The sequence below is a fragment of the Miniopterus schreibersii genome, assembly GCF_964146895.1.
Source record: "Miniopterus schreibersii genome assembly, chromosome: 16".
NCBI lineage: Eukaryota > Metazoa > Chordata > Mammalia > Chiroptera > Miniopteridae > Miniopterus > Miniopterus schreibersii.
The window spans coordinates 45,062,109-45,078,621 of NC_138116.1; the positions used below are offsets into that span (position 1 = coordinate 45,062,109).

General features: G+C 41.9%; 1 protein-coding gene across 1 annotated transcript in view; it reads left to right on the forward strand.

The window, feature by feature from the left end:
* Positions 1–5,719: 5,719 nt before the first annotated feature.
* The window catches only part of COPS3 (COP9 signalosome subunit 3), a 28,412-nt gene continuing 17,618 nt past the window's right edge, over positions 5,720–16,513 (forward strand). Inside the window, exons 1-6 of the mRNA XM_081161037.1 lie at positions 5,720–5,894; positions 9,306–9,435; positions 11,653–11,765; positions 11,852–11,901; positions 13,331–13,423; positions 15,548–15,727. Of these exons, the coding sequence (XP_081017163.1) occupies positions 5,840–5,894; positions 9,306–9,435; positions 11,653–11,765; positions 11,852–11,901; positions 13,331–13,423; positions 15,548–15,727 (621 nt within the window). The 5' untranslated portion in view covers positions 5,720–5,839. The remainder of the gene's footprint in view (positions 5,895–9,305; positions 9,436–11,652; positions 11,766–11,851; positions 11,902–13,330; positions 13,424–15,547; positions 15,728–16,513) is intronic.

Below are 16,513 nucleotides of genomic sequence, written 5' to 3' on the forward strand. Positions count from 1 at the left end.
GCAGGCAGCTGGACCCTTTGGTCCAGTTTCAAGCGTACCTTTGATTGGATCAACCTAAGTCATATACTTAAGGTCGCCTGAGTGGGTGGTGATGGAATGTGGATGAGGGTGGTTTCCCTCAGTCCACTTGCTCAGGTCTCCAAGTCATGTTCCCTGGCACCACATGGATCCCCAAAAGGAAGATGGAGTGTGTGGGAAGCGTTTACACCAGTTTCTGACACTGTTTTTTCTCTTCAAAATCATCTAATATTCTTTTCTTTCAAGTCTCTGCACTTGGTGAAGATATTTCAGTGATGAATCTAAGAAAACTAATTGATCTGAAAATGCTTTGCGAATGGAAAAAGCTGGACAAATGTAGGAAACCATTACTGTTGTTACAGACAAACGGTACTCAACTGAGACACACCAGAATCCTCCTTACTTCCTATATTCTAGCCAAACTGGCATTTTTCTCTTTTCCAGAAACACACCAAACTTGTTTGGGTCTTAGATCTTTGCATATCATCCATGTTCCTCCTTCTCTGAAAGTCTCTGCCCCCAGGCCTATCTGGCTCCTGCTTCCTAACCTTCCTAAACCTCCTCACAATGTTTTATCTTCTTTACAGCAGGTATTACTGTCTGAAATTATTTTGTTGATTTGCTTGCTTATTGTCTTACTCAGCAAACCAGAACTTCATGCCAGAAAGGACTTTGTCTTGTTCACAAATACATCCCCAGCACCTGGCACAGGGCTTGAAACGTATTAGACACAAGGTAAATGGGTGTTTAAGGGCCGGGGGTGGGGGTGGGGGAGGTGGGAGTAGAGGGGTCAATGGGGGGGGAAAAGAGGACATCTGTAATACTTTCAACAATAAAATTAAATTTTAAAAAAGTAAAGAATGTAAGAACAGATGATTAAATGTAGCATCTCCACCTACTGCTGTGCTTTGTCCTAAGTAACTGCCAGATTTTAAATGACTAGCTTTAAAAAAAATACAAGTTAGAATATATTCAAGGTTATCCTTGTAACCATACATCTTTCGGTTATTTCATTCTTGAGAGGAAGAGCAGGGTGGAATGAAGCTTAGCTGTTTTGAAATGAGTGTAATTTTTTTTTTGAGAATTGACTAGACTGTAATGTGTATGTGATTGTGTGTGTGTGTTAGTGTGTGTGTACACATTCCTGACAAAAGGAGCTTCATGTGAAAAGGTACAGAGATAAAACCATAAAGTTTTTCTTATTCATGGCTACATATTCATCCCCTAGAATAACACTTAGCCTTCACATATTTATTAAACGAATATATCAATGACTTAATTACACCCGTGGTGACCAATAGCTTCCACTACTTTTCTTTCTTTTTTAAAAAAACATCTTTACTGTTGAAAGTATTATAGATGTCCCCTTTTTTCCCCCCATTGACCCCCTCCACCCCACATCCACCCCACCCCCAGGCCTTCTACATACCATTGCCTGTGTCCATAAGTTATGTTTATATGCATATAAGTTCTTAGGTTAATCTCTTCCCACCCACCCCCACCTTCCCTCTGAGATCCTTCAGTCTGTTCCATGCTAGTATGTCTCTGGATCTATTTTGTTCATCAGTTTATTTTGTTCATTAGATTCCACATATGAGTGAGATCATGTGACATCTGTCTTTCTCTGACTGGCTTAGTTCACTTAGCATAATACTCTCCAGGTCCATCCATGCTGTCCCAAAGGGTAAGCGATCTTTCATTTTTACAGCTGCATAGTATGTACAGCTCATAGTATTCCATATGAATGTAATTTGTGTCCTGGCTCCTCTATACCACAATCCAGGCTTTCTCAAACTTTAGTGTGCATCAGGAGTGCAGGGCTTGTTAGATTCAGATTGCAGGGCACCACCCTCAGAGTTTCTGATGCAGTAAGTCTAGAGTGGAGTCCAAGAACTTGCATTTTAAGTAGCTCCCAAATGATGCTGATGCTGGTTGGGGAAACCACACTTTGAGAACAGCTGCCATAATCTAAATAGGCAACAAATTTTAAAGTATCAGTAGTAGCTGTGGCTATTTTAAATTATTGTAGGTTTTACTTCTCTGCAACATATTTGGCTTTCATTAAAATCCAGGCAAGTACATGGAAATGTGCCCTATAAGTCAAGATATCTGTCTTGTATGTTACAAGAACTCAAAAACTGAGAACTGAATGTTCACATAGAGCATTCAGGGGCAGTTTCATCTTAGAGTACAAGTGTTAAAGTCATTCATCTAAACATGTTCAGCCCTGACCAGTGTGGCTCAGTTGGTTTAACATTGTCCCATACACCAAAAGGTCACTGGTTCAATGATCAGTTAGGACACATGCCCGAAGTGAGGGCTCTATCCCCAGTTGGGGACTTGCAGAAGGCAGCAGATCGATGCTTTTGTCTCACACCGATGTTTCTCTCTCTCCCTTTCCCATCCTCTCTCTCTAAAAAATCAATAAAAACATTAAAAAAATTAAACATGTTCAAAATTCACCAATTTATTTCCATTTCTACTTTCAAGGTACAAGTATTACTATTATATTTCATGTTGACTACTGCAGTAGTTTCCTAAACGGTTCTCTAAAGTAATCTATGGGTAGCCAGACAACCTTTCCGAAGTGCAAATCCAATCACCCCACTTGCTCACAGAAAGCTCTCAATGGTTCCTGATCTTCTCAGGGTAAGTCCAGTACCTTTGGCACAGATTACTTGATCCCGACCCTGCTTGATGTGGACCTTGCAGCTCCACCTCTTACCACTCCCCTCTGACCACCTTCTTTCATTTCAGTTCCTCAATCTCAGACGGCAGGCTCCCTCCCAACACAGGGTCTTAGCACATGCTGTCTTCTCACGTAGTATAACTTCTCCCTCCCTTATCTTATTAACTCCTACTCTTCCTTTAGAGCTGAATTTTGTGGACAAAAAGGGGCCACATGCTCACTTGACTAACTCAGGGGAGGCCTTGCAAACTCAGAGACCCAAAGTAACCACAAAGGATGGTATGAATTGAGGACTTCTTAACTAAAAGCAGTTTATGGTGGGTAGTCATGTCCTAGGCTAGAATCTTCCCTGACAAAAGTCAATCTTTACTTTCACTGGGTCCATCTCTTGTCTTTTGCATCTATGATAACATATCTTTGGAGTGTCAAGATAATTTTTCTTTTTCTGGACCCCCTCAAAGCACATGCACTGCTCTGCGGAGACCACAAGTCCCTTCATTGTTGTTAATTTTTTACTGTTAACTATCCTGCACCCACCTACATAAAAGAGGTATGCGTCTATCATTTTACTTTTTATGCAATACCAGAGGTTTCCCTGCTTTGCTTTCTCCTGTCTCCCTAATCTAGCACCAAAAGGATTTCATATAACCCACATTTGTCTCCTCTTTTGATTGTAATGTATAAAATAAGGCGCAAAACTGACATTCTCTGGAGTCTTACCTCAATCTGTTGAAATTTTGCTTCCCAGAAATTCTCCACAGTGTGGTTCAAAAAATTCTTCGCAGATTTGAACGTTTCTTATGTTGATAGTTTGTGTCATTTCTTTAAGAACGCCTTCCCTCTTGTTCCCAGGTTAGGTTGGTTTCCTCTACTGCATGACCTTATAGAACCTGTTTCACTCCTTCAGAGCACTATACCCTTTTTTCTAGGGTCTCTCTTTGTTCATTATCTGTAGGGGAAAAGGACCATGACTATTTTCACTCAGCAGTGTATCACTAGTACCTAGCACAGCATATCGTAGATGCTCAATAAATCTCAGTATCTGTTGGATAACATTTTTAAATTTGTGTTTATCTACTCAGTCCCCACACCAAATCTTGTGTGTGGATTCTGAGAAAGAAGATACATACTAAGAAGGGCTCCAGTGGCTAACTGCCCTAAAATTTAAAAACAGCCCAGCAGCCATTTCTATACAAGGGCCACTCTCACAAACCACACTTCAGGGAGAAGCCTTCCCCAAGCTGCCTGCATACACTGTTCCTGCCCGCGGAGCCTGCCCTTATAAAGGAGTTCCTGAAATCCTATTTCAACCAATAGGACTGAAACTTTCTTACCCAATCAGAGCTGCATGGCTATATTTCCCCCCCCCCCATCAATTTCTTCACCAACCAATCAGGGCTGCTCCATTCTGACCAATCAGGACAGTGCCTTTTAGACCAATCAAACTGTGACGATTTGGAGTCCTCATTTGCATGAGGATGAGCCAATCAGGGATAAGGGGTGTGGACCTCTTTCTCTACAAGTAAACTCCACAGTGACTCAGAGTGTCCTTTCCCTTTCCACCAGGGCTGGGTCCTGTATTTGTGTTTTCCTTTTTTCCTGAAGGCTGAGGGCTGTGTTTCTTTGGCTGGAGCAGGACAGAACCGAACAGTCAACTGCAGGGCAGAGCAGAGCTGTCTGTATGGAGAGGTGCCTGGCTCCAGGCTGTTTTCACAGCCATGCTGTTACAATTTGTTGGGGGCAGAAATAATTATCATGCTCTGATAACCATGATTTTTAGCTATAATTATAAGAAATATTAATCACACTGTGTTAACCATGATTGTTGTGTTCTAATTAAAGAAAGCACTTTCTAACCTGGCTAGTTGTACACCCCAGGACATGGGAGTTGACCTTGGGAGTCGGGTCCAGGTCTATTCTCCTTTTATCATGGAAAGATAGCAACCTAGTTCTTGAAACAGTGGCGTTCTGGAGGGGTCCACCCTTTGGAAACCCCCAACCCACAGCCCCTCCACCAGAGGTGGAGGTGCCCCAATCTTTTGCAACCCTCAGCCCGCATTTCCTGTCACCTGTAATCATTATGCCCATTCTTATATCTTTTTACCCATTTCCCCAGGTAATCTTTGTGCTTCTGCCCAATATAAGTAGCTGGTTGATGGGGGGGTGAGGGGGGCAAGGTAGAGCAGGTTTTATGTGGATGGATCCTGCTGCGCTCCCATACTGCCGGCATTTTGGAATAAATGAATCATATATGATTCAACCTTGTCTCTGCTTAACTGGCTGAGGTAGCGACAGGCAGCCCAGACCCATTGTGTCTGGTTTCAAATTGAGCTGTTTGCACTGAATAAAGTTTCTTTCTTAACTGCACCCCAAGTTGGGGATTCCTTTGGCCTTGAATTGATACCATCAATCTTCAGTTGATGTGTGTTGGGCCCTAAAATGGTCCAGAGGTAAGACAGATGCTTGATCTCAAGGAACTCCATGCAGGTTAAAAGCAATGGATATGGTATGGATTATGAAGACAAATTTCTGCAACATGTAAGTGGCCGTATGGGGAGCAAAGTGCTTTAGGAGTTAAGTGGAGGAAAGACATCAATTCCACATGGGGGAATCAACTCATTCAACCTGTATCTTGAATGAAGTCATGGTTCTGAAAGTGTTTTAGGTGGTTGAGGTCATTGTAAGACTTTTACAGGTGGGGGAAACTAGACAGATGGTCAAATAACTTGCACAAAGTCACATAGCTACTAATCGGTAGGAAAGGGCTGTGAACACAGGCTGCTGGCGCGGCTCCCCTGCCACGGTCCCGCCTCACAGGAAGCGGCGTTAGGCCGGCCTTGAATGACGCGGCCAGGAATCACGATTAGTTTCTTCCTTTGCCCATCCGCCCCATTAAACGGAGGGATCTCACCTGTAAACAAAAGAAGAGAGGAGGAAAAACAAGCTAACTTCCGGCTATGGCGAGCAGCGGGGCCGTTTCCAAGGAAACGGTCACTGGTTCCGGGTAGGTGAGATCTCGCGGCGCTAGATTGACCTGCGGAAGTGACGTGTCTCTCGAGGACTTCCGGCGCACCGCGGCCGCCGTTTCCCGCGCGAGCTGGCTCTGGCGCTCGGGTCGCCCGGGGGGGAAACATGGCCTCTGCCCTGGAGCAGTTCGTGAACAGTGTCCGACAGCTCTCGGCTCAAGGTGAGGCGCTGGGCCGGCCTGCGGGCCGCGGGGACGGACCTGCATCCCCAGCCGCCGGTGGTCCCCGGGGCGGGCTCGCGGGTGCGGCGCTTCGGCCAGGCCGGGCTCCGGAAGACAGTGTGAGCAGCCCCCTCGCGCGCTCGGGCTCCGTGGCTCCCTCCCGCCGCGCCGTGCGCTCGGCCGCCGGCCCCTCCGGCCCTGGGGCCCCCAGGACCCGCCTGCTCCCCTCCCGTACCCCCCGAGCCGGCCCCCTCCACCCGGGCGCCTAGCTTGACATTTTGGGGGCGGTGACTTCCGTTGGACGCCTCCGCGAGCGCCCGTTGGTGCCTCCGGCTCCGTCGCCAGCGGTGATTGGCGCGCTGGCCCGCCTGTCCTGAGGCCGCTGGGCCGCGGGCGCCGGCGAGCGGCTCCGGGAGCCGGGGCTCCGAGGCTCACCTTGGCCGGGCCTCGTGCCGCCGCCGCCCGCCCGCGCGCCCTCGGGACGCCTCGGCGCCTATTTTAGTCCTGCGGAATGTCGAAGGAGCTGTCGCTCGTCGGACTCCATTTCTGGGGGTAGAATTGTGACCCTTCTTACTTTGCCCTTCATTTTCATACTGTTTGGTTCATTCATCTGAGCACTTGATAGAGCCCTGGACTCTGAATTAAAGTAATTAACTGCTGGCTGCGGAGGCCCCTTTACCCATCCTGTTTCTTCATCTGTAAAATAAAAATAAGTCCGTACTTCATGTAGTCGTTAGGATTGAATGGGAGAGCCATGTAAAAGCCCTCGGAACAGTGCCTGTCATATGGGGTGCAGTAAGTACGGTCACTAATGGTTAACGCCATTAATTGTAAAGTTCCTAGGAGCTGCGTGACCTTGGGCAGGTCACCTTTAGTCTCCAGTCTCTTATCTCCATTTATCTCTCTACCTCGCTGTTGTAAGGCTTCACTGAACCTCGTATGGGGACATGCAAAGTGAAGTACTTCTGTCTTCTCTTATTTTTGATAGAAATTAGGTTCACAGGTCAGGCATAGACTTTCAGTGTGTAGGAATGAAGAAACCACCACTTATTTATTCATTTATGACACAGACACTTGGTTTCTATTTTCTGCGATGTAGTGTGCTTAGAAGATTTAAGTTGGAATCCTGTCTCAGTCATTTCATGTGCAAGCCACTTAATTTCCCTGGGCCAATTTTATCATTTACAAAATGTAAGGGCTGTTGAGCATCCAGAGGGATTGCAAAGCTCTGCATGCATGGTCTGTGCAGGACACCACTTTAGGAACAGCCTCCGGGGCAGAGGTAAATGTGATACTTTTATTGCCCTTGGCTTCTGTACCTCACATTCACAGCATAGTAAATGTTTACAAGTGTCTGTTTTTTCTGCTCTTGTTCAGATTTCTTAACATGGAGCTTAAGTAAAGGGATAGAGGGAATTTCACCAGCCACATCTCTAGTTGGGCTCATTTCATATGTGCCCCTGACACTTAAACTTACTTTTGACTCTCCCCTTGGCCCTGCAATAGTTGACTCTTTTTTTTTTTTTTTTTTTTAATATATCTTTATTGATTTTAGAGAGAAGAAAGGAGAGGGGGAGAGAGAGATAGAAACATCAATGATGAGAGAGTCATTGATCTAGCCCGCAACCCCGGGCATGTGCCCTGACCTGGAATCGAACCCCGATTGCCTGGATCCCAGGTTGACACTCAACCACTGAGCCACGCCCGGCAGGGCTGCAATAGTTGACTCTTATGATTTCATAATGACCCAGCTGTTAAGTCTCAGCTCAACATTGATTATTTAATTGGGAGGAAAAATAATGGCCTGAAATGCTTATTTCTGCGTGTTTCAAATCATTATAAATGTATTTAAAGTAGTGGGTTTAAAGGGGGGGCTGATTATTTAACTGGAAGATGCTATTTCGTACCTACCAGTGAGATCTTTAATAAAATGATAGTGAGGCGATATTTCCCAGTTCAGCTTGTATTATTGTCTTGAAAAATGATACCTGATAGATCCTGGATGTTTTAAATTCGTGTTTTGTAGTGCATGAGATAGTAATGGGGTGTTTCCTTTATTTTTGGTAAAAGATCAAATTTAAAAGTTTTATAGTGTAGAAGCCCCAGAAGTAAAATTATCAAAGTTCCTAGTTACAGTCGCTTGGATTTTAAGCATTATATTACTTAAATGTTTTTTTTTAATAGGGAAAAAAAAATCAGCCAGCCACCAAATAAAAATAGCTGGTATGGGTAGCTTGAAATTCAAAATGTAAGAGGACTATTGAAGGAGGAAGTTTAAGAGGTTGATTTCCCCCTACCCCGACCAGAAAGACAGCTAGTGGGATTTGAGAGTACAGAGTGTGACCGTAGTGTGTCTGTTATTAGAATAACCTATTAAAATTGGCAAGTCTACTTCAAAGTACCAGTTCAGGCCTAATTAGATTCTGTACTTTCATTGTTATAACATCGTGGTATAAGGGGAAGAAAAATGGATCTTGGAGAGTCGACAAGCTGCTTGTTTATTGAATCACTGCGTAAGCACTGCATTGTGAAGATGGAGAAAGGGACTCTCCCCTGAGTTTATGTTGAATTACCTAATCACCACACCCCAGGTGATGGAAAGAGGACGCAGAGAGGGCAGCAGCTACCCAGCCAAGTTAGCCATGGGGAGGGAGGGAGGTGAGGATCCAGTGAAGAGCAGGGATGAGTCAGGTAGGGAAGGATGTGGGAGAGAAGAGGGAAGGGGAGCAGCCAGCGTGGAGAGCAACAGGCGTGGGCGCAGCAAGGTGAGAGAGTACAGAATGCTGACTGAATCTGAGTTTGGCATGACCAAAGACAAGGTACGTGAGGGGAAGTCGCAGGACGTGAGGCTGGGGAGGCACAGGGGCCATTACTGGGCTGAGGCATTTGGACTTCTTAAAGCCAGTGGAGTAATTTGATTGAATTTTTCATTTTAGAAAGATCACACAGGTACCAGTGTGGAATATGGGTTGGAGGAAAGAGTGGACATTGAGAAGATTTATGATGTAGTTTAGATAAGAAGTCATAAGGATATGAATTAAGGCAGGGGAGAGTGAAAGGAATGGAGCTAAGAGACAGGAAGTAAAATGAAATAATCTTTGGTGATATTTTGGATACAGAGGAGCTGAGAGGGGTGGTGATAGTATGTGTACATTTCTGGCTTGGGGGACCAGAAAAGGGAATGGAAGAAAAAGAGAAATTTTCAGGGGCCAGAGGGATGTGGGAGGTCTAGTTCTGAGACCAGGGACAGGGTCATTTCATTTCTCTGGCCCTTCTTGGTCCTCATCTGAAATGGAGATACAAGAAATCATCTTTAGGTATTTCTTGCTCTGAGGTATGAAATCTGGTTATACTCCCTTTAGTGTGGTTAATACTATAACCGAATGACATAGTGTTATTCCTGTTTTCCAGGGCAGATGACTCAGCTTTGTGAACTGATCAACAAGAGTGGGGAACTCCTTGCAAAGAACTTATCCCATCTGGACACTGTGCTTGGGGCTCTGGATGTACAAGAGCACTCCTTGGGCGTCCTTGCTGTTTTGTAAGGGACAGCTTTCACAGTTTTGTGCTTTCTAGAACTGAAGACTATGCACTTTCTGACTTTATTGTTTTAGTGTAAGCCATGTAAACAACATTGAGCTCTTCTGCACAACTAGTCATGTCGTAGTAGTTACGTTTTACTCATCACAGCTAATCATTGCTTATTATATCTTGTTCAGTTCATCATTTTTTTAACTCTTACTATTTATATTTATACAAATTTTGAAATTTATTTTAAAAAACGGATGGCCATCTCAGTTGTGGGCACTAGAGTTTGTATTTATCTCAATACTTTTACTTAGGTAGCCCATCAGATTGTCCACATTCTCTAATTTGGAAATAAAATGGGGAAGAGTGATGAGGGACATGGCAGGGTATAGTGAGTGCAGTTATCAGTGCTCAGGAGCAGCGTTGCTTTGGATTCTTTTCAAACAAGGTTAAGCTGTTTGAGACCAATTTAAATAGTCCTTATTTCAGTTGGGTGCCTTGTAACTCTGGGTACCTGACAGCAGAATTATTTTTCTCTTGATGTTTTAGTATTAAAGTTGGGATGTTATGGTTTTCATAAAAGTTGAACTATAAATAGACTGAGAAGACCTAAAAGCAAGAGTCTGGCTTTACTTGTTCTGGGATTCCTGAGACAAAGGTAGGGGTCAAGAATAGAATTTAGAGAAGAAACTGCGTCAGAATGGAAGGGTCTAGAGCTTTGCTAAGTTAAAGATTCAGTTCCTCAGTTGCACTAGCCACATTTCAAGTACTCAGTAGCTACATGCAGCTACTGTGGTAACTACTGTGTTGGACAGGGCAGATATAGGACATTTCTACCACTGCAGAAAGTTCTGTTGGATAGTGCAGGCTGGTAAAAGTTTCTACTGTCTGTGTTTGCTGATTAAAAGAACAGATAGAATGTATGTTTTGTTTTGTTTTTTCATTCCCCCCCCCCGTCCTTTTTAGCATGCATGTTTTAGGCACACATAAATTTACATGTGGGCAAAAGTACACAAAACACAGTTTATTCTTGTATTTTTATTTATTGATTAGTTATCGTATTATTATTAACCTACTTTTGCCCACCCCTGTATGTATCAGGTGAGATACAATATTCATAAAAGCATTTTCAAGCTCTAAGGTGTTTTACCATTATATAGAAGTAAAAGAAAACCTAGAAACAACCCCGACCTTTTATCTTAGTACCCTGGATTTGAATTATGTTCTTCCATTATGAGGTATGGGACCCTAAGCTTTATGTTTTTATTTATAAGATGGAAATTACAATGCCTTACTGACTTACTGTGAGGCCCCGATGAAATTGATTCAGACACACTTGGTAATTGGGAAGTGCAGTGACAGGTGACATTAAGTCAAATAATACCGTACACATGGATGGAAGCACAAATTGAAAGATTTTGGAGAAATTGTGAGTAGGCAAAAATATCCATTTCATTTTTCTTGAAGTTAATTTCAACAGTTCTTTTTTTTTTTTAATTAAAAAGAAGACCTTGAATTTTACTTGTAAGCAGTGCCTGAGTGGTGGTAGCTTATATGATTTCTTCCCCAAACCTATCTTTGACCCCCCTCTCAGAGTGTTTATCGTGGGCAATTGAAAGGCACCATCTACCAAGTGACTCAGGATGAATCATCTGAGTCCTCCCTCTTCCCAGCACCTCCAATGCTTCCTGTCCTGTTCATCAGTTTTTTTTCCCAGACGGACCATAGCATTGCCCGATCCTGGCCAGCAGCATTTTTAACTTGAATCACTGCCTCAGCCCTCTACAGTCCATAGCTCTAGGTCCTTGTCCCGCTCAGCCTCACCTTCAGGGCAGGAAAAGCAACAGCTGGCTTTTAAATCAAGTAAATAGTCCTGACCACATTGGAGCTCAAAAGAAAAATATTTTTTAAAACTTTTGGTTAGAAGTTTACATTGAGTTCCTTCACAAGTATTAGGATCACCTGATATTTGGCCTCATTTAATGGAATTTTCCTTTTGGAAAGCTGTTCTTTTTAAAACATATTTTTCTTCTTTTTGTTATCTATGTTGTGTCTTGATTATGCAAAAACATCAGGCCAGGAGAATCTCATAGACTTGGTTTCTTAATTTTTAAAAATATGGTGACTCATTCACAGAGCAGTGGAGGTAGGGTGGACTTCTGACCTTAGTTGCTTCTACATTTTCAACCTGTGAAATATCAAAATAAATTGATTTTTTTCTCTATTCCAGATTTGTGAAGTTTTCTATGCCCAGTGTTCCTGACTTCGAAACATTGTTCTCACAGGTTCAGCTTTTTATCAGTACTTGTAATGGAGAGCACATTCGATATGCAACAGACACGTGTAAGCTAAACATCCTGCTATTTTCCATTGAATGTATTTTGCCTGTCTAGTCATTTATACTTTTAATATTTTGTTATTTTATCTAGTTGCTGGGCTTTGCCATCAGCTAACAAATGCCCTTATGGAAAGAAAACAGGTAAGCAATGTTATGCAAGTGCTTGTAGTTTTGTTGTAGTATATATCTAACTTAGACAGTGAACTAGTTTGTTAAGGTTCCAAGTTAGTACTGCGAGTCCCAGTTCTTAGATATACGTGGTCGCTTCAGAGTACTCAGAGCATTGGCTGTGAGCCAACCAGTCCCTCCCTCAGGTGCTGATTCTGAGTGCAGGGGGAGGAGGGCCTCGGAGCTGCGGCTGGTGGCGGTGGTTTTGGAACTACCATGCTAGTGTCCTTTACGTTGTAGTATGCTGGGTGTTGTATGTTAAACTTTAAAACTTTTAATTACAACATAATCTTAGCCTTATGAAGAGCTGCAAGAATAATATAAACAATTCCCATACACCAGATTCTCCTCCAGAGAGTAAGGTTGTACTTACCCTTCTCTCTCCCTGAGCCATTGGAAAGTAAGTTGCAGATACGATGGCCCTTGATTGTCTCCTAAAAAATAAGACATTCTCTTACAGAGCCACAACCTTAGGAGATGAATATTGATATAATTTTTTTACAAATCTACTGACCTTATTCGGATTTTGCCAGTTGTTTTACTTATTTCTTTATAACAAAAGAAAATCTCAGTTCATGGGTTGTCTACATTGCCACACAACTTTTGTTTCCTTTAATCTCGAACAGTTCTTTGGTCTTTCTTTAGTTTTTGTGATATTGACACAAGTTATAATTTGAGTGTTTCTTTTTTATTTGAAATTTAACTTTTAAGACTAGTGGTTTGAAGGAGACTGAAAACAGAAAGAACTGGCTGGTATTTTGTAGGAGTACTGAATAAGTTGTAGTTTGAAAGAGATGGTTTAAAAAAACACACATCAACAAACCTTTACTGAAAAAACCATGTAAAGTTGTTAAGCATTTTAGTCACGTCTCCTGTCCAGAAACTGACTGTACCTCACTTGAAACTCAGTCTTATTATTTATAATCAGGGCAGAAAAATGTGGTGGTGGTTTCAGTAGTAATTTATTATCAGGTAAGAGATGATGTTTTTGGAGAGCGTTTACAGGTGATGCCAGAGCTGCCTGATGGGGAAATGCCAGCATCCTTAACACAGTTAAATTTACTAAGCATAGTAATGATTTGGAAATTTTCTGTTTGTTTAGATGTAAATATAATGAGTCCATTGAGTGTTACGAAAGTAATGTTGCTTTTGATTATTTATTTCATGGTAAAAAAGGCTTTATGATTTTAAAAATGGTGCTGAATTACTCTAAATGTCACAAGAAACAGCGTAAGACATTTTCTGACTGCATTGGAACAGTCCTGAAAGAATATGGAAACCTCATGTTGTCATTTAAAGGAATCTATCAAGTGGTATTATTTTTTATTTGTAAGTGACAACATAAGATCCAATGTGCTGCCATCTCTGAGAGCTTATCTGAAAGAGATGTCATTTCTGACAGCCCCTGCGAGGAATAGGCGTCCTCAAGCAAGCCATAGACAAGATGCAGATGAATACAAACCAGCTGACCTCAATACACGCTGATCTCTGCCAGGTAAGCACCCAGGGAGTGTCAGTCAGACCAAGTCAGGGATGGGAGATCGCTTGTAAGTTTGCTCAGCATCAGATTAGATAAATGAAGGCAGTTTGGTGGAGACAGATATGTTCTAGCAGTTGAAATATAGAAGTACATCTATTCTATAGTAAGGGAATTTTCAGCAGCTACTAGATGCAAATTGCAGAACAGAGCTCAGCTAGTAGGCTTGTGATGTTAGTCTGTTTAATGTCACAGTGTTAATTACTCTTAACACTGTGACATTAAAAAAATGCCAAGGTATTTTCTTTTTAAGGAATCTTGGACCCTGAGGATAAACACAGGTAACTTTATACCTTAAATGTTATTCATTTATTTTATTGTACATGGTTCAAAATCCAGCAGGCAAAAGGGAGGGTGTATAAAGAAGTCTTCCCACCACTCTGCCTCACGAGTCACGTCTCTCCAAAGGAAACCAGTGTTAGCAGTGTCTTGTTTATCCTTCCAAAGACATTTTATGTCTGTACAAGCAAATACGTCTATTTTTTTCTCTTTCTTTTTTTTGGAATTTTCACCCAAGGATATGTTTTTATTGATTTTTAGAGAGAGGAAGGAAGAGAGAGAGAGAGAAACATTGATGTGTGAGAGAAACACCCATCGGTTGCCTCCGGTTGTTCCCGACCAGGATCAAACCTGTAACCTAGGTATGTGCCTGGGTCAGGAATTGAACTCGCAACCTTTTGGTGTACAGAACAATGCTCCAACCAACTGAGTAACCTGGCCAGAGCTCGCTCGCTCGCTTTCTCTCTCTCTCTCTCTCTCTCTCTCTTTATTTATTTATTTATTTATTTATTTATTTATTTATTTATTTATAATATATCTTTATTGATCTCAGAGAGAGGTAGAAACATCAATGATGAGAGAGTCATTGATCGAGCCCACAACCCTGGCATGTGCCCTGACTGGGAATCGAACCCCGATCGCCTGGATCCCAGGTCGATGCTCAACCGCTGAGCCACGCCTGGCCGGGCTCTCTTTTTTTTTTTAATATAAATACGAATTTGTATATATATATTTTTTTAATACAAATTTGTATAAACTCTTATATTCCTTGCTTTTTTTTACCCCTTGCTTTTGCTTGTTTTCTACTTAATGTATCTTTTTAAAAAAATATGTTTTTGTTATTGATTTTAGAGAGAGGAAGGGAGAGGGAGATAGAGATAAAAACATTGATGTGAGAGGGTAACATCAATAGGCTGCCTCCTACACACCCCCTACTGGGGATTGAGCCTGCAACTGGCATATATGCCCTGACCGGGAATTGAACCAGAGACCTCTCAGTGCATGGGACGACTCTCAGCCAACTGAGCCACATTGCCGGGGCTCTACTTAATGTATCTTAGAGATGGTTCCATATCAGTGCTTTACAGCTGTGGAGTATCCCACAATATGGGTTTAACCCATAGATTGTTTCCTTAATGAATAACATGGTATGTGGGTTATTTCAAACACATGTTCTAGTTTCAATGAAGGTGTGCTCTTTCCCTTTTTTTTTAATTTTTTTTTTCTTTTAAGAAACTTGTGATTGAGGTATAAAAATACATACAGTAAATAGTAAGTGTACAGCTAGCTCAGGGAGTTTGTACCTGTATCTTCACCTATACTACCATCATCCACATACACAACCTTGCCATGTGCTTGCTTTTTTCAATTGCACAATTCCCTACACTTACGTAAAGGATTTAGGCATTGAAAAAGTATAATTAAAGAGAAAACTTCCATTTTTACTCATGCCATGCTGATCTATTTCTGTTTGACTAGTTCAGCAAAGAGTAAAAGGACTCTTATTTGCGCATCTACAAACAGAGTGGATGCTAGATGAACTGAGTGTTGGCTGCACTTTAATTCATCTGTGGAGTACTCTCATGGTTGGTTAGTCTTTTATAAAGAAATGCTATTTTATTCTGAGTGCTTAAGAAAATGGAGTAATGTATTGATATGTAGATCCTTTTAATCAATAAATTAAATGTAAAAATGTGAAACAAAATATTTTCTTGAACTTTCTAGAATCTGAATTTGCTCCTTTTGCTAAAGCTTGCCAGAGTACAATTAAAATGACAGTCTAATACAAATTTTTTTTCACAGCTTTGTTTGTTGGCAAAATGCTTTAAGCCTGCTCTTCCATATCTTGATGTGGACATGATGGATATTTGTAAAGAGAATGGAGCCTATGATGCAAAGCACTTTTTATGTTACTATTATTATGGAGGGATGATCTATACTGGGCTGAAGAACTTTGAAAGAGCGCTCTACTTCTATGAGCAGGTAATCATAAGTTGTGTTGAGCTTGTATGGTCAAAGAAGTACACAACTGATGGAGCGGGTTGATTTCTGCCTCTGAGTTTCAGGTGGGGGTCCTCTAAAGGCTGTTTCTCTGTGATCACGTAAATGGTGGTGATGTTCCTCAAATTGAAGGGCATTAGCTGTGGAGGGAAGAGCACTGATGCGTGGGGCCTAATCTGGGCTTTGCCACTTAACACTGTCTAATTTGTGTTAAGTTCTGTACATCTCTTGACCTTTATAACTTCCTTTGCATATAGGAAAGAGTTTGAACTGAATGATCTTTGAAGTGTCGTATTCTAAAACCGTGTGTGGTGGTTAAATTATTTATTTTAATAAGTAAAATATTCTCATGGTTCAAAGTCAAGGGATATTAAGTATGCACAGTGAAACATCGCTCTCACCTTTGTCTATGTCTGTAAGAGCCCCCGGCGTGTGTCATGTGACGTACTACTCAGTTTGATAGAGTATTCTGGGAGTTACTTAGAGCCCGAAAGTGAGATTCACAGTGCAGTGTGGGAAGAAGACGTGTACAGTGTGAGTTCATGGGCAGTCTGTTCTTGTATAATATTACTACTTATTAACTATTGTATTGATTTCCACACGAACAACTGTACACCTGCTTTTGCCCCACCCTGTATTGGCTAATACTGGTGTTTTAACATAAATTTGTCAGATGTTAAGTGGTTCTTATTTTATTCATTGCACATATTAAAGTAATAAAGTATATTTTAAGCCTTCAAGGTTGAAATGCTAACAATATTAATACAC